Source organism: Hippopotamus amphibius, chromosome 4 (assembly GCF_030028045.1).
Source record: "Hippopotamus amphibius kiboko isolate mHipAmp2 chromosome 4, mHipAmp2.hap2, whole genome shotgun sequence".
Taxonomy (NCBI): domain Eukaryota; kingdom Metazoa; phylum Chordata; class Mammalia; order Artiodactyla; family Hippopotamidae; genus Hippopotamus; species Hippopotamus amphibius.
The window spans coordinates 161,305,764-161,324,664 of record NC_080189.1 but is presented as its reverse complement, the minus strand read 5'-3'; the positions used below and the strand labels follow the sequence as shown (position 1 = coordinate 161,324,664).

Here is an 18,901-nt window from a genome sequence, read left to right as displayed (position 1 = left end):
GTTGACCTTTTCTTTTATATTTGTGTGTATGGGTGTATGGCAGCAGCAACAATAAAACTGGAATGTCTTATCTGACTGATGATAAATGGATAAAAAAAGAAGAAAATGAAGAGCCACTTACTCAAGAGGGAGGGCGGTAGGGTGGAAAAGGGCTCTGGAAGCCTCTGACCTAGCTTAGCTATTCTAACTGCACTGAACCAGCTGTGCAACCTTGTGTAAGTTACTTAAACTTTCTGAGCATCAGTTTCCTCATCAGTGGAATGGAGACAATACCATATCTAGCATACAAGAGGCACTCACTATACACCCACTTCACTGCCCTCACCTTCTCCCTACAAGATTCCAGAGAGACGCTACTCTAGCAATAGCTTGGAAAACACCCTGTAACCAGGGGACTTCTATTACTAGTAGTAGTGAATCAGCATAATGAACTGATGTCTATATTGTAATAACGCGTTAAGAATCAGATTTCTATGGTATTGTAAAAGAAAGCATAATATTAGTCATGCAAAAGTGTCATCTGTGGTATTCGCATTTGTAGACACCTGCCGTGTTTCCTGATAGTCTTCTCAAAAACATCATCATAGAAATAAAATTAACAGTATGACCAATAACCACAACAGCGTTGAAAGGACGAAGTGATAATTGAAGAGATAATTCTCATGTTATTAATAACAATCCACACACATGCTCTAAATCTCCAAACTTCTAGAACAGATTTCAGGATTCTGCAAGCCTCAGTGGTCCCTGACACTGTTTCTAAATAATAAAAGCACAAGGGAGGGTAGAGTATGGGCATTTCTAAGAGTTTTAAGCCCTGGAAGACTTTATTAAGACACTTCTTCAGTTAAGAACTTTAGGTAACTGGGATAACATACGTTTAGTAAAACCTTTTGTTTTGCAACAGTACATCTGACTAGTAGGAGACTAGTTAAGACACCGGAGGTTAACTTTTCAAATACAGTTTTATAGGTGTACGTTCAATAAGTACCTGTTGAATGCATGAACTGCAATTTAAAAGGCAGGTAATAATACATACACTATTATTTATTGAATGCCTGAATAGTGTCAGAGAGGTAGTACAGAGCATGACAGCTAAGAGCTTGGATGCTGGAGGCTGACACCCCTGGATTCAAAAATACCAGCCCTTCCATTTATTACTTTTGTGAGTCTAGGAAAGTCACATAAGTGATGCTCTGTTTTTATATCTGGAAAATGGGGCTAATAAGAGGGCAGTTGTGAAGATGCACTGTGATAATACAAATACCACTCCAGGTTCAGTACTTGGCACCTGGTAGCATCTTGAGGAATATAATCCTCAAGAAAACCCACAGATATACATTATCATCACCATATCAAAGGAAGTTTAAATAACCTGTCCCAGGTCATGGGCTCAGGTTTAAACAGCATTATCTGACTCCAAAGCCTGTCCACAGTGCCTATTTCTAAACAGCTGAATGTAGTTTTACAAGTATTATTTCACATATTTTCAACGTATTTTCATTAGGTAAGAAGAAAAGAGTTTAGTTTGGCAAAATCTGCTAAATCAAATGGTTCTAAGAAAATCATAATCATAAACAAGCTGTGAACTGTTATATGAATTCCTGATGTCAGAAGGAAATATAAAATGGAACAAAAGACCCCAAAACTAAACGAAAACAAAAAACCAGAGAGGCCGCAGGTTAGGAAGGTCAAGTCAACCTGCTCCAGGAACTTTGGCACACTCCTGAGGTCATGCCTCTCCCCACTCCCAACCCCAGGCAACTTTCCTCCCAGATACTCTTGTCAGAAAGATGTAGAAAGGCTCCCCCTGCAGAGCTAGTCTGCTTGCCTGCTCTCCCTGTGCCACGCTGTTATTGCTGGCTGCCTGGAAAAGCCCGGGTGCCTGCTGAATTTCTTTTTCTTTCCCCTCCCCCACAACACAAACACATAGCAGCTGAAGGCTTGGAGAAACAGTATGCATTCCTGCAGGGGGGCAGAATGTTTCTAGACACATGCAATGAACTTCTAGGAGGAGAATAACAAGACTTGGCTGAGTTTACATGGGAATCCTTTCCACACCTGTGAGATTGCGCTTACACAGGCCGTTAGCAAAAAGCTCATTACACTTGGCACTCAAGATATTGCTATTGTACTGAAAGACCCCTTCAGGTGAACACTGAACTCCCCCCCCCCCAACTTGTCTGGGGGTGTTAGTCTCTGTTGCCCCTCACCGAATCTAGGTTAGTCTGGTGAAATTGAGCGTCGTGTGATGGGGGAAGTAGAGCACAGAGTGGAAGGATGAGAGGAACTGAGGATGCACGGTTTTCTCCTACCTTGAGTTACCTTACGATGTTGAAAATTAAGTCTACTAAAAATTGGAGGGCTCTGGAAACCAATGAAAAATTAAGATGTACTTAAAATTCCCTTTCTCCCTCTTTGTTGTTAAAAGAAATTTCAGCAGTTCTGACTTGGCCATCAAAATATCCTTAATTTTTCTGCTTTTGGGGCTTTTTTCAGTCTGGAGTAGGTAGAGAAGAGAGTGGGAAGGCAGGAGATGGGGGCTGGGAGCCGAGGTTTAACAAAGGCTCACTTTCACAGAAACTACTGAGTAATCGCTGTGCCCTGGGCCAAGAATAACATCAGCTCGATGCTGGCAATTAGAATCAGGTCAGTCGGGCCTCACAGCCGGTGCAGCCCTCCTCGCAGACCCCAGCAGGGAGGGCTACTCATGCTGATGTCACCAGCAGTCACTGCTGCCCAAGAATGTCCCCCCACTCAGCTGACAGAAAATGTTTTTATCCTTCTCCTTCAGGGGCAGTAAGCAAGTCTGAGAAGGAAGTGGGAAGCAATGAGGGAAACCAAAGAGAAGTCACATTGGGATATATCAACACATAGATTTGCGGTACCATCCCTAGGCTACCAAGATTCTGCAATTTCCTCAAGCATCCTGGAACTCATTTGAAATAAATTAATATATGTAAAGCACCTGGAATAGTGCTTGGACCACAACACGTGCTTATTAAGGGTTGGCTATACTTAGTAAAACAAAGAGGGAGGAATCTGTCCCATTACTTCTCTCTCATCCATCATAAAACTTGAATCCTGGGAGCAGTGGTTGCTGAGCAGAATGTACCCTGATAAAAAGAATGAACAGGAAGTTTTCAAGTTTGCAAAACTTATTTATAAGGAAACTGTGGTAGATGGAGTGAAAAAGATGGAAACAAAGTTCCTATGAAAAAACGATTGCCTGAACTATTATCTGGGCAACACTAAGTTTTAACAAGTCTAGCCTCCCTTCCAAAAAATTGAAGACAAATAAGGAAAAGGACACATTTCTAATCTCTTTCTAATGGTTCTCCAAGTGTGGGCCCCAGAAGAAAAGGCTTACCATCATATGGGAGCACAGAAATGGAAATAATTGAGGCCCACCTCAAAGCTACCGAATCAGAAACGGCGCCAGGGAAGCAATCGGTGTTTTAACAGACCTTTCAAGGGGTTCTGCTGCTCAAAACCAAGGGTCTGCAATCTAGGGCTTGCAGGCCAAATCCTGCCTGCCGTCTGCTTTTGTAAATAAAGTTTTACTGGAAAACAGCCACATTCATTCACTTACATATTGTCTATGGTAGTTTTCATTCTACCATGGCAGAACTGAGGAATGACCACAGACCCTACATACAGCTGGCAAGGCCTAAAACATTTACTGTATGGCCATTTACAGAAAAAGTTTGCTGACCCCTGCTCTGATTTAGAAGACTTTTTCTGTTAACTGCTGGTTTTACCCATCAGCGTGTAAAAGCTCATAGTTTCAATTTTGTGTCATTTTGTTTATCATGCTCTCTATCAAATGGAATCACACCTATCAAATAGGATCACACCTATTTCCTTGTGCCTCTGGCCCTGGAAGCCTCTGCCAGTGGCTCCAGGTGACTTTCCTCTCCCAGGTCCATGTTACAGGACCAGTATTTTGTAGGGGTGATTCAATACATGAAAACTTCTAGATTTCTGAGTCAAATGCTGGATAGAGATGAGGATCAAAGCTTACAGTGCATGAACAGTTAGAGAGGCCCATTTCCAAACTCATATCCTGAATCAGAATTTTCCTCCTTGAAATTAAATTATGCCTTCAAAGAGCTGGCTATCTAAAAAACATAAATAAATAAAATGAAAAAAAAAAAAAAAAAGCTGACTAAGTGCAGAAAGGATGGAGAACTTCCTCTGCATGCAATGCAAGAAAGGCTGCATGATTTTTCCAGCAATATTTTTAGGAGATCACTATGAAAGGCACTGTCTATGTATAATATAATATAATATAATATAATATAATATAATATAATATAATATAAAATACAGTACAAGGTCCCTTTCAATGTCCTGGTCCATAAACATGTCTCTCTTGTGAATGAATACTAGGTAAATCAGATTTCAATTCTACCCACTGCTCTCAAACAGGCAATTAACCAAATTGTTAGTTATATCAATGGCTACCTACGCTTTAGAAAACTGAATCCAAAGCATAAGAAGTTCATCAGAAAAACCATCTATATCTAAAGGAGTTAACCCTAGGACAGACATAATAGGACATACTGAGAAGGCAAACTATGTTTCAAGTAATCATTTGGTTATAATTATAAAGGTCAGGTCTAGCACAATCACAAGGTGAGCTAAAAACACAGGCTTAAAAATCTAATAGGGCTTTGCTTCTTCTGTGGAATATTTCTTAATGTCCTCTGAAATAAAGTGCTCTAAGTCACTATTCTTCATGTTAGAACATTTACTATCTTATTTGCTATTTTATTAGTTATAAACTCTTCAAGCTAATAGAATTTAGTTTCTTTCACTCTCCCCCACAGTCCCAAACTTCACCCTTACTCATTTTTACCTAAATCAACTGTGGATTACAAGAACAGGGGGAAAAAATAAAATGATGTTATAAACATATATAAAATTATGATAAATGATTTTCTGTTCCCTCTCAAGGAGACATGAGATAACTCCCTTCTTGGGAGATCTGACTCCTCCCTGAAAGAGGTATTCTGACAGATTCTAAAAAACATATTTTCCATATACTTCATAGTTCAGTGAAACTAAATCAGTATAATCCTCACTGAAAAAAAAAAAATCCACACAAGAATAGCAGTACTCTGAATTTTCAAAGGAATGTGAGTTGCTGGAAGTGAATCAAAAGAGTGAGAAGGACTTATAAATGGAGCAGTTTCTAAAAGTGAAAATCAGCAAAACTGTCTCTCTTTCCTCAAAACCTCAGTGCTCTACAATCACCTTCTTTTTTATTTTTTTCAAAATCATCCACCATTTCAAGGTATGGAAGCATTAAAAGGGACCAACTGTCTAGATTCACTGGAGCCACAGATTATACTCAAATAAGGAAAATAAGGCTATATCTATTTCCACCATCCAGCATCTGATTAAGTTGGCATTCTTAAGTAATCTGAATGGCAGGGGGTTCAGAAGTCTAAAAAGTTTTAAGAAATTCACACAGATTGAAAAGAAAACTAAGATATACTGGGGAAGAAAAATTAAAATGGAGTTGTTATTGCTAAGAGAGCTCTCTAAAATGGAGCCAGGAGGCCACTGAAGAAGTGTGACTTTTGCACATCTCAGCAGGGATGGAATTTGAACTTTGACCACTTCTTGTCATAACACAGGCATCCAGAACATCAGCCCAGTGTTCCAGAAACTCAAGATATTTAGTGGACCCTTACACTCTAAAATAACTTGTGAGAGCCTATTTATTTATTGGACCCTTATCGTAAAATAACTCATAACCACCTATCCTTTAAGGACAAATAGTTCCTTTTGTGAGTCGGGGCCAATTATATTCTTGAACAACCTTGTGGCTTTTGCCTTTGTAAGCTCCTGATTCTTTCTCTTCCCTGGAACAACCTTTTAGTATTATCCAAATCAGTCTCCCGAACTAGAATCCTTAAGATCCTAAATAAAGCTCTTGGGAATTCCCTGGCGGTCCAATGGTTGAGACTCTGTGCTTTCACTGCCAATCCATGGTCAAGGAACTAAGATCCACACAAGCCGTGCGGCACGGCCAAAAAATATTTTTTTTTGTTCGCAAACTGGCCTAAATGCCTTCGCTCTCCCAAAGACTGTTTAAATAAGGAAATTTCTACATGACATAGGGCAGTGTGATGATGCTCCATTCCATGCTTTACAGATAAGAAGTCAGGATTTTTCTCCAGTGAAAATGACCTAAAAAACTACTTCACAAATGCCCGCACTTACGATTTCTCAATTACAATGAATTAATATAATATACAGAGTATACTCTCACAAAGACAATCAAGTCATAAATGATACTGAGAAAAATAAAAACTTCTCTGGATCTGGATGGTGGTCGTTGAAAAAACAGAGAGAGCATAATGATAATTGTTTTATTTAGAGGAAAAAAAAAACTTTGGGAACGTTGCCTTCGCATGTGAATGAATATTAATTCTGCACAAACTAATGCACACTACATATTACATTTTTATAAGAGCAAATGACAAGAGATCAAGCTGATATAAGCTATTTCTTCACACAACCAAATATCAAGGAAGTGCACAGAATCAGTGGGGATTCAGCCCAGCAGGACATGCAGAACATGCTAACTGATTCTAACGGTAACTCTGAATCATCAAGAACAATTTCAGTCTTCATGACTTTTTGTAAAATCATCCTTTCTCTGCAATTGGGGCTATACTGATACACTAGTGCAAAATAATTTACTTATATAATTCCCTTACATGTATACTCGGGAGTTTGTCATTTTATAGACGGTGAGAGTAGGGAATTAATATTTCACTAGAGTGTAAGTTCCACTACAAGAATTTTTGTGTCTATTGTTACATTTTTGTATGCAGTGTCTTGAGTACAAACTGTTAAACCAGAAGACCAACAACCTAGCTTAAGACCATTTCCTATGAGAACTTGAAAATCTTGATAGGCCATGAAGGATTAATGTGTGCTTAAATAGACCAAGTCAATGAAGGCAAGGAAGTAGTACACTTAGAAAAAAAAACCAAACCTTTAAAATGCTGGCTTTTAGGTATCTGGGAATTAGACCCTTTGGGAAATTACTGAACGAAGCTCAGGCGACAGAAAGGGTAAATACTACAAAAGAGATTTTTGTGGAGGAACATTCAAATGAAAGAAAGAATGTCAAAACTGGTTTGGGATCACCTTCCCACAAAATCAAGTGTATGGCTTCAGAACATTTCTTCTCCGTGTGTAGATTCCCAAGACCATTCAAGCCATGGTGGCATTGGTAAACTTTTGAGAAACTATTCCCACATTTCTCATGAAAAAAAAAAAAAATTAAATAAAAAATTCAAAACTTTTTTTTAAACCAACAGAAGGAAGATAGTAGCATGTGGAAGAGCCTTATCTTGAATTACCTGGTGCCGGGCTCGACTCTGGTCCAGAAGCTGCCGGGACTGAAGTTTTTGCTGTTCAAGTTGCTGAAGGGCAAAATGGAGTTGGTAGCTGCCTGCTGTGGGGTGGTGCTTGTGCTGGGGGACCACCCCCGTAGCCTTGCTGTACGGGTTGTTCTCTACCTCTCCCTCCCAGGCAAAGCCACCTGCTTGGAGGCTCCTGCAGAGAAAAGAAAGCAGATTTCTCAGAGTGGTTGTGTGAACAATGAAGGAAAGGAGAGAAATAGTTCACTTATTTTTCCTTTATGGAACTGAAAACAGTTGGAATTACAAATGTGTTTGTGTGATAAGTTATCCGACTCGCCTACTCAATTGCAGCTCCATTAAGACAAAGGTGAGCTGCTCCGCTCTCCATTCCATTCGCAGCGCTCGTCATAGGTTTGACACGTGGTCAGCGCACAAAAATACCTGCTGAATATTAAATAATGAAAATAGCAATTTCATTCCCCTGTAATTGCCAAAAGGACCTCCAAGAAGGAGCCCAGAGAGCCTCAAATGCAGGAATGGTACGTTACTTTAAGGTAAGAACAGAGACACAATGATCTTCTATAACAACTTCAAAAGCACAGGGGTGAATTATATAAGATTCTTGGTTTTTCTCAGCCACCCATTAGTGAAGTATCTACATTTTTAAAATAAGTGTTTATCTTTGAGCGTATGTCCCCGCATCATGGGATAACATAACTGGGGAGAGAAGATACATTTTTCCGTGTTGTGAATTCACCTCATAGGGTCCCCAGCCAGGTTGACATTTAGCCTGTGCACATTTAAGACATTATTCTAAGTGAAATAAGTCAGCCAGAAAGGGACAAATATTGTATGATTTGCCCTAGAATAGTCAAATTCATGGAGACAGGAAGTAGAATGGCGGTTGTCTGAGGCTGGGGAGACGGCAATGGGAAGTTAATGTTTAATGGGTACTGAGTTTTAGCTTGGGATGCTGACAAAAGTTTTGGAGACAGATGGTGCTGATGGTTGCACAACACCGTAAGTGTACTAAACGTCACTGAACTGTACTTTTAAAAATGGTAAATTTTATTTTATGTATTATTTTACCACAGTTTTTTTGAAAAGGTCCTCATTTATTTTTAGAACAGTCTTATTTGGAAATCCTTCTATCTCCTTAACATTTTGGCTATTCATCTCTGAACCTTCCTTAACCAACTAGTATTCTTTTTTTCCTTTTAGAGTTACAGTGACCAGAAAATTATACATAGAAGAAACATGAAGAGTCTCATACTGAACAACCTTATCCCAAAACCTTGGTGAATGAGGCTTAGAGAAATAAAACAGTGCCTAATTCAAGAGACATATTCATAGTGATGTAAATCATCGTGTTATTTTCCCCTTTGCAAACATCCTTTGGTGCTAATGGTCATTTCAGTGGCAGAGATGCAACAACACTGAGGTAGTTCACACAGAATTTCCTGAGTCCTGACCTACCGGCTGCCTGGTTATTAACAGCCTGGGTCCTCGTGACCCCAACAGAGCCCTGTGGGAGGGAGCAAAGTGGGATGTTTGCTGAGGCCAGAAGCCTACGCTCCTCTCTCATAGCTTGGTCATTTTGGGTCTCTGCTTTGGTTTCTCTACCTCTCTCAAAGAGATTTCCAGACGCAGAGTTAAGGGAAAGTCTGTGTAATACATTCTTAAGTTTGTGGATGAAAAGTTTTCTACTCACATAATTTCACCTCTGATATGTCACATCCCTTGATCACCTCCTCCCACAGTTTGGCTCCCACAGTTCAGCTGCACAACTATGCACATTCAGCTAATCTTCCTGGAGAACAGTACCAAAAAGCTCAGAGCTTGCTTATTAATTTTTTTTTAGTATGACATTTGATCTTCCGTGATCCCTCCTGAATTGCCTCAATGTGCATGTTATTAGACATGACCTTTCCCAAGGGACTTCTAGAGATGTGAGGAAATGTGGAGACCAATCATTGCATATAAATAAATACCCAGGTATGTGAATAAAATGTTAATATTATTCACAAAGTGAAGTGTTGAGTGGCAGTCAAATAGGAGTTCCGGGGTTAAGGAGGGAAGGTGCAGAGGAAACCATTCTCCCTGTCTCATTAGTGAGGGAAGAGGAAAGCTTACTAAAGATACAGCAAATAGATAAGGGAACTGAGTGAGCTCTGCGTGGAAGGTGGGGCAGTGGAGCAAGGCCCCCAGGTGTAAATGAAAAGCAGGCTCAAGGCAGCGTGAGCCGGTCCAATGAACACACAGACACAAGGAAGAGACAGATAATAGAGCAGGAACAGCCTGGATGAATAACCTTGAGATTTCCATGCCAATTAAGGCAGGAATTTGAATCTAGAATGAAACTATTATTTATGAGAACTGGGACAAAGGTTAGAGAATTCATCAGTTGTGATTCTGCTTCCGTTCCTGGCTTGCTGGTTACAGAAGTCTGTAGCCATTAGAAGTAAATCCAGACACAGGAATCTGATATTAAAGGAATTATATAACTATATAGCTTGCATCAGAATTCATCTCACGAGCTAGCTAGATTGGTTTTATTTTCTAAAAACTGCTGTAATAACAAATATTCCCAGCAGGCATTTACTTTAATGCCTTCTTGCTGTAATCAGAAATCAGAGTCTGTAACTAGGCCCCCTTAATCGGAGATGACCAGGGACAGATTCTCAGGTGTATGTACATGAAGCAGGGGTATGTGGAGGCATAAGGGGCAGGACAGTGGGCAAGAGAAGATCAAATGAGGGGCTGTGGAGAAGTGGAGGTTTATTCATCCAATTTCACACACACTGAATGGGGACTGCCACAACATAAACTTGTATAGTGAATGCTGCTTTTAATTTCATCAGTAACTGCACCAGTAAGTGCGGTCTCCAAATTACAAAAAGAAGTTTCTTAAGCAAGTAGAGGCTTTTAGCAAAGAGGCAGGAATTTTTACAGTGTAATACTGGGTGGGTGCAGGAGTGCTCAGCTGTGTAAGGCAATGTAGTAAGTGCCATGAGAAACGTGCTTGCTTTGAATTCCAGTGGGTGTTACTCAGGCCATGGTATCTCACAGTTAAAGCACAAGCCTTTGGGGTCTGCAACATGCAAGTGCTGTAATGACTGACACGGAAGACGCCAGGTGCACTGTCACCTGGGTTTTGCCTGAGATTGTACGTCTACATAGTCCTTTCTATGGCAGCCATGGCTTTCCATTTTCATCCCAAATTCCATTCCATTTTTTTGAAGCTCAGTTCATTCTAGTTTATTAGTAATACATTTTCTACTCCCACCAAAATTTTGAGATTCAATTATTCTCTATAAAATTTAGTTTTTGTTATTCTTTGCTCAATACTAAAATATAATACTGTATACATTCCCTGTAAATAACTTATCATACTTTTATGTTATCTCTACAGTAGGACAGAGATTTAAAAGAGTTAGCTGTGAGAATGTTCTAGATGTTTAACCTTTGATTCAAATTCAAAGCTTCAAAGTGAACTATGCTGTATTTTGCCCTGACTACACATGCAGCTAATAGCCAACAATATGGCAAATTTTTCTAAACCACGCATTCTCTTATTAGCTTATTCATTTAGAAGGTTGTCTTACTTTCTATATTACACTGTGGCACTGCAGGATTAAATGTTTCTCGCCATCACAGCCCTTCCTGCAGCATGTCCCACCCCTCCAACTTCTAGTCAAAACACACTAAAAGGCTGTATCTTTCCCCTTGGCTTAATATCTGTTCCATCAAATGTTGGTTTTAAGAACTCGAAGGAAATTTGTAAAATGCATGGGTCTTTAGCAAAGCAAAACCTCCTGAGCAGGCTGTTGCCCTCTTCAGAAATATATGGGCTTTCAGTATCAAGATTTCCCAAGAATTGGGACTTCCCTGTTGGTCCAGTGGTTGGGACTCTGCATTTCCACTGCAGGGGCACAGGTTCGATTCCTGGTGGGAGAACTAAGATCCCACAAGCTGCACAGTATGGTCCCCCAAAAAAGGTTTCCCAAGAATGATGTGATGTCTCAAGAGTGTAGGGTAGGGATGAGATGGAGGAATGTGACAGCTGTACAGAGTGTTATTCCACAGTCCATTTCCCCAGCTTCCTCCACCCAATCCCAGCAAAGCCGAAGCAACCACATGCGAGGTAGCTGTGGCACACAGTAAGTACTGGAAAGGTGCTCTAAATGCCAAAAATCCTACAAATGAGAGAAGAGCTCCCAAGAGCTGCACAAAGCAGTGCTGTCCAGAATAAGGAAGCTACGTGATTGGAGAAGCATTACAAAATATGATGGGGAACCCCCTTGGCTTTGGGGGGTATTTCCAAGGAAAAATTAGAGTGATTCTGCATGAAATGTTGTGTGTCCCATTCCAAATCCTTCCCAGGGCAGCTGGGGTTGGGTCATATCTACCAAGACTACATGGATGAGGAGAGACTAGACAGACTTCTACTGTGTGGCCTTTATTACATCCAAATTCTCTATGCTTTATTATTCTTACATTTTCTTCATCTATAAAATGGGGATATGATAACAGTACCTATTTCATAGGGTTACTGTAGGGATTAAAGAGCTGACACAAGTGAAAGTGCAGGCACATAGGAAGGGCTCCAAAAATATAGCACTGCCACCACTACTACTATTATTACTATTCTTTCCCCTCCCAAACAATTCCATCTCACTGCTGCCCTGCAGTTCTTTGAGGTAGTATATAGAAAACATAAATTTGGCTGTTTTCCACCAGAGGATTCTGTGTTACAAAGTTAGCACAATCTAGTCATGAGTACAGTATTCACGGTGAGGTCAAAAGTGCTCCAAGTTACTAAAAAGAAAAGCCCTGGTTTATACTGCATCCAAAGGGTTATTATAATTGTATTGCAATGCTCTATGCTGAGGACTAAAACAGGTTATCTGGGGAGGGATGGATTTGCCTCCTCTCCAATCCACTGAATAGTGAAGGAGGCACCTATATAAATCTACCCTTTTAAGTAGTCACTTTTCTGCTCAAACCTACTTCCTGATCCTCCATCACAGCTGATCATCTCAGAGATTGCAGGTGTGATCTACAAGCAGCCATCAGTCTACCTTCTACTCTTCACTGGTGATTACAGAGAAAGGACTTTCTGTTTACACTACCTGTTTCTGTCCTAACATTCTCCCCAGTCTTTCAGCATGGTTTCCATCCATATAGATATAGAGGCTTCCTTTTTTGTTCTAGATGGTGCTCAAGGGGGAGCAAAAGTGAACTGGACAGGCCTCTGGGACTCCTCAAAACTCATGATCCCAAAGATGAGTCCTACCCTCCACTTTCAGAAATAATGAAATAGAACCCTCTCTATCTTATCCTGTATTCACCATCTTGTAGTTAAATCAAAGGCAAAAAACAGAAAACATTTAAAAGTTTCTAATGGACTTCTGCTTCTGAGCAAGCAGAAAGTTTCAAGACTGTCACTTTTACCTTAACAAAAATAATGAGCTGAATAAGCTGCTAAACCATACTTATTTCAAATCCAACAAAATGCCGAGGACATACAGTAAACCTTAATGAATATAATCCCAGGAAGTGACAAGCTCTTCACTTTTAGCCAGGATGGCCCCTGGGAGGAGGAGGAGGAACGTGTCACAGATGGGAGTTAAGGCACTACCAGCTAAACTTCTGACAAGCTGTTAACACCTGCATATGGTCTGGTATGATATTTTAGAAGCCCAGCCACAGAATGAGTCTGTACCCACCCATCAACTCTTACATCAATTGCATGGGGACACTGAAGGCTGGGGGATGGGCAGGGACTGACTGATTAAAGTCACTTTCAGAGAAATTGTGGATATCATCCTCTGACCTTCACCAAAACTCAACAAGTAGCATAATCTACAAGTTAGTATTATAGAATCTGAAACCAAGTCAATGAGCTTTTCATACTCTGTTGGTCTATACTGCATTTTGAGTAGACCTTTTATCCATACAAGATTTTTGTAACATCAAGCATTAGTCTTTAGGAATACTGGTTCACTGAGTTATGCAGACCTTCCAAATGTTGACATATTTCAATATACAATATTAAAAAACCATATTTGTTAGTATCACTCCCACCTCACCAGAAAAGTCTTCAAGTATTAGGAAGGCGTCAAATTCATAGTGATGAGTACAATTCTTTCATAATTCTTTGCACAAAAAGATCTTTAGAATCTTACTGGTGGTCCCATCCTGCCCCCAAAACATTTGCAGCCAGAGGTGAATTAAATCTAATTAAAGCTACAACAACATCCAGACCCAGCAGACTGGTTCAACTCCTTCTCCCTCTGCCCCTTTCCCGCACATTAGCAGCCTGAGAAAAGGATGAGCACGTCTTTTTTGGCGGGGGTGTGTGTATGTGTGTAAACATTATTTACTTAAGTCTGCAGTTTTACCTAAAATGTCCAGCATACAATTAATAATTATAAAAGACATGCAGAAGCAAGAAAATATGACCCATGAGAGAAAACAGTCAATAGAAGGACACTGAGAGGTGGTACAGATGTTGGACTTAGCAGACATGAACTTCCAAATAACAATGATAAACATGTAAAAGAGTCTAATATAAAAGATGGGCAACACATATTATAAACAGATGGAGGATTTCGATAGAAAGATGAAATCTTTTAAAAAAGAACCAAACAAGAATCCTAGAAATGAAAAAATATAAAATCAGAAATGAAGAGTACATTCAAAATGCTTAACAGCAGATTGGACACAGCAGAGTATCTAACATATAAAATTGGAAGCCCAGCAGTTGAGGAGAGAGAATGGGGCAGAAGAAGTATTTAAACAGGTTAGGGCTGGGAATTTTCAAAATTGATGGTAGACATTAACCTACAGACCTAAGCAGCTCAGCAAATTCCAAGCAGAATATGTACAAAGAAATCCATACCTGGGCGGATCACAGTCGAACTGCTGAAACTAAAAATAAAGAAAAAAAAATCTTAAAAGCAGCCAGGGTGGCAGGGTGCTTGGCGGTAGTGGTAATATTATATATAAGGGAACAAACATGCAAATAATTAGCTGACTTATTGTTAAAAAGTGACGGCCAGAAAACAATGGTGAGCTGTCTCTAAAGAGCTGAAAGGAAAGCAAAAACAAAAAAACTGCCAACCTAGACTTAAATATTTATACAACACTGTAAATGCTGTGTGATTACAGAATGGTATACTCAACTTCAGAACACATCTTCTTTTCAAGTGCATGTGGAACATATACCAAGACAGTCTAAAGGCTAGGTCATACAAGTCTCAATAAAAATCAAAAGATCAAAATCACACAGAGTATAATCCAGCCAGAATGTTATTAAATTAAAAATCAATAACAATAAGATATCTAGAAAATTCCCAAATATTTGGAAATTAAACAACACACTTGAAATAACCTATGGGTCAAAGAAGAAATCACAAGAGAAATTAGAAACTGTATCAAACTGAATGGTAATGAAAACACAACCAAAGAAAATTTGAGATGCAGTGAAGAGAGTCCTTAGACAGAAATGTATAGTATAAAGTGCCTATATTAGAAAAGAAGAAATGTGTAAAAATCAATGTTCTAAGCTTCCACTTTAAGAAGCTAGAAAAATAAAAGCAAGTTAAACACAAAGTAGAAGAATAAAAAATAAAATAATAAGAGCAGAAACCAATAAAGTAACTAAACAAGGAAGCCATTAGACTGAGGTGGCTCTAATGCCTTGGCAGTCTATGTACGCAAACCAAAACCCACGTCGGAGTCAATGCACTCACATCTGAGAAATGAAATTTAAGAACAACCAATTACAAACAGCCAACTGGGCTTTCCTAAGTAAGGCAACAACTTAAGCTATAGCCAAATAATTTGCTTACATTGCTTAAGAGTCTGTTCTACTAAAAAAAAAAAAAAAAAAAGCCTTTCCCTTAGTCTCTGCCAGTGGTGCTCCTTACCATTTTCAGTTTGGTGCTGCCCAATTACAATCAATGTTCACTCAAATAAACTCTTTGAAAATTCAATGTACTTCAGTTTACCTTTTAACACAATGAAATAGAAAATGGGCAAATAGAAAATAACGACAAAACCAAAAGTTGGCTATAAGAAAAGAATTAAAAAGTTGATAAATTCCAAGCAAGCTGATCACAAGGAAAAAAAATACATGAATTATTAATATCAGGAATGAAGAAGGGGAACATCATACAGAGAATAGAGATATCAAAAGTAAGGGGATATGTCAAATATTCAACAACTTAGATGAACTGAAAAAGATCCTTGGAAATATGACTTTTTGAAAGTGACATGATGAAAGAAAATCTAAATATACAAATTTAACTTGCGATCAAAAACCTTCTTAACAAAGAAAACTTTAAGCCCACATAGTTTCAATGAATTCTATCAAACATTTAAAGAAGAAATAATTTCAATCTTTCACAAAATCTTTCAGATGGGAAAACTTCCCAACTCATTTTATGATGTTAATGTATCTCTGATATAAAAAAACTTGACAAAAACATTACAAGAAAATTACAGATCAATACACCTAATGAACATGCACGCAAAAAGTTTTAATAAAATATTAGCAAATATAATCCATCTGTCTCACGTATGGGATATATATCATGACCAAGTGGTATTTACGGTGATTAAGATTAAAAAAAAATCAATCATGTAATTCACCACATTAAGAGAATAAAGAAGAAAAATCATATGAGATTATTATTAGATATCAAAATGCACTGGACAAAATTTATTCACGTCCATTCATGACAGAAACTCTCAGTAAACTAGGAACAGAAAGTTACTCAACCTAATAAAGGATATCTATGAAAAGTCTATCGCTAACATGGTACTTATTGGTGAAACACTGAACTCTTTTCCTCTAACATCAGGAATAAAGAAAAGATGTTTGCTCTTACCACTTCTATACAAAATTAGTAGTGTAAGACCTAGCTAGTGTCATAAGAAAAAAAAAAAGCTGTTATGCACAGACATGATTGTTTACATTGAAAACCCTATGAATTTTATTGGTAGAACTAATAAATGGAGCAAAGTTGCAGAAATCAAGGTCCATAAACAGAATATAATCATATTTCTATGTGCCAGTAGCACACAACTGAAGTTTCAACGTAATTAATTACTTGAAAATGAAATTTTAAAAAGCAATGCAACTTACAATATCATAAAAATACACCAAATATCTAAGTATAAATATACTGGAAAATGTGTGAGGTCTCTACATTGACTTTATGGAACAGTAATGAGAAATATTCAACAAAACCTAAATAAATATAGACACATACCATATCTTGACTGATTGGAAGATTCAATATTGTTAATACGTTTATTCTGGATTACAGATATTGGTTTTCTCAGTTCCACAACTTCCATCTGGAAATCTGTCTTGAAATTTTCTTTTATTCATTAAAGCCTATATCCCTTTACACCCTTGTTCATAGTTATAATGGCCACTTTAAAATCCTTGTTTGTTAATTCTATCATCTGAGCATTCTCAGCATTGGTCTCCATTGATTATCTTTTATTCTAAGAATGGGTTGTATTTTCCCATTTTTTTCATATGTTGAATGAATTTCATAACTTTCATTTGTATGAATAATTTCATATTGTATCCTGGATATGGCGAAATGTTGTAGATACTGGACTATATTATATTGCTCCAAAGAGTGAGTATGTTTGTGCGTGTGTGTAGGCAGTTAACCTGGCTGAACCAACTGCAGTTCTTTCTTCCCCTCAGCGGGCTGTGGCTCAGATCTATGTCCAGTTCTTTTAGTTTCAGCTGTAGAGTTTGGAGTATAACTTGCATATACATTGTCCAAGGGTCAACCCAAGATTTGGGTGGAATTTATACATAGAAGTTAGGCCCTTCCTTTCTGGTTGCCTCATTTCCAGGGTTCTCCTCTTATCTCTAGCAGGTGTACTTGTCCTGAACTCCATCTTCCAGGTTGTTAAGACAGACTTTGGATTTTTATGTAAGTTTTAACTGCTCCATGTGGTGCAAACTATGGGAATGGGTGGTGGTGATGACTGCAAGACTATAAGTGTATTTAATACCACTGAACTATATACTTTACAATGATTAGGATGGTAAATTTCATATTGTGTGTATTTTACCACAAGAAAAAAAAGAATAAGGAAAATTAATCTATGATGAGAGAAGTCAGAAGAGTGATTATAAGGGGAAGAGGTAGAACTGACTAGGAAGACACACAAAGGAATTTTGGAGTGTGATGGGAATGGTCTATATCATATGTTGAGTAGTGGTAACATGGATATATAAAAATGTAAGAACACCAATTTGAACATTTAAGATATGTGTATTTTATCTTACATAAATTTTACCTCAATTAAAAAAGATCATTTCACAATATAATCAATTATTGAATCTTTACGTTGTACACCTGAAACAAATGTTATATGTCAATTATACCTCATAAAAAATCATGTGGAGGATAAGTTTCATTTAATTTTTTTTAGTATATATTAATTATATGATCATGGGATCATTAATCTGGGTGGTGGTAGGGAGAGACCTGAAGGATAAGAGAGAATGGTGAGTTCATGAACCTCAGTTCTCTATTTCTTATAAGATAAACATACAAAGAGAGTGTGCTTAGGATTTGCACTGATGAGTATTGAATTTGGAGTCTACATTTTTATTCATTTTTTTATACTCATGTGATTATCCACTTTATTTTTATTTTTTTTAATTTTTTAATCTTTATTGGAGTATAACTGCTTTACAGTATTGTGTTAGCTTCTGCTGTACAACAAAGTGAATCAGCTATAGGTATACATATATCCCGTATCTCCTCCATCCTGAGCTTCCCTCCCACCCTTCCTATCCCACCCCTTTAGGTCTTTACAAAGCATTGAGCTGATCTCCCTGTGCTCCGTAGCAGCTTCCCACTAGCTATCTATTTTCCATTTGGTAGTGTATATGTGTCAATGCAATAAATATTAGAGAAACTACAGACAGCCCTGGGGTTCATGAAATGGAGGTAGTATTTGTTTTTTAAGACAAACATACAAATAAAAAGTTATGCATTTTCCTTTACCTTTCATTAAAAACCTAACTATTAGTATTTCCTGTTTGTGTATATGTTACATCTCTGTTCTCAACTTACTTGATTTTAGTTTTAAGATTATTTGTTCTCTTCAAGAATTTTGCAATACTGGAATCGTATGTAAAAATATATGCTTATGGGGACTTCCTAGGTGGTGCAGTGGGTAAGAATCTACCTGCCAATGCAGGGGACACGGGTTTGATCCCTGCCCCAGGAAGATACCACATGCTGCGGAGCAACTAAGCCCGTGTGCCACAACTACTGAGCCTGCGCTCGAGAGCCCGTGAGCCACAATTATTGAGCCCATGTGAAGCAACTACTGAAGCCCACACGCCTAGAGCCCGTGCTCTACAACAAGAGAGGCCACCGAAATGAGAAGCCCACGCACCACAACAAAGAGTAGCCCCCGCTTGCCGCAACTAGAGAAAGCCCGTGTGCAGCAATGAAGAC

General features: G+C 38.5%; 1 protein-coding gene across 13 annotated transcripts in view; it reads right to left on the bottom strand.

The window, feature by feature from the left end:
• TTLL5 (tubulin tyrosine ligase like 5) overlaps positions 1-18,901 on the bottom strand; it is a 283,931-nt gene that overhangs the window by 89,456 nt on the left and 175,574 nt on the right. For all 13 annotated transcript variants that reach the window (XM_057732748.1, XM_057732753.1, XM_057732746.1 and 10 more), the window contains one exon: positions 7,386-7,581. In XM_057732748.1, the coding sequence (XP_057588731.1) occupies positions 7,386-7,581 (196 nt within the window). The remainder of the gene's footprint in view (positions 1-7,385; positions 7,582-18,901) is intronic.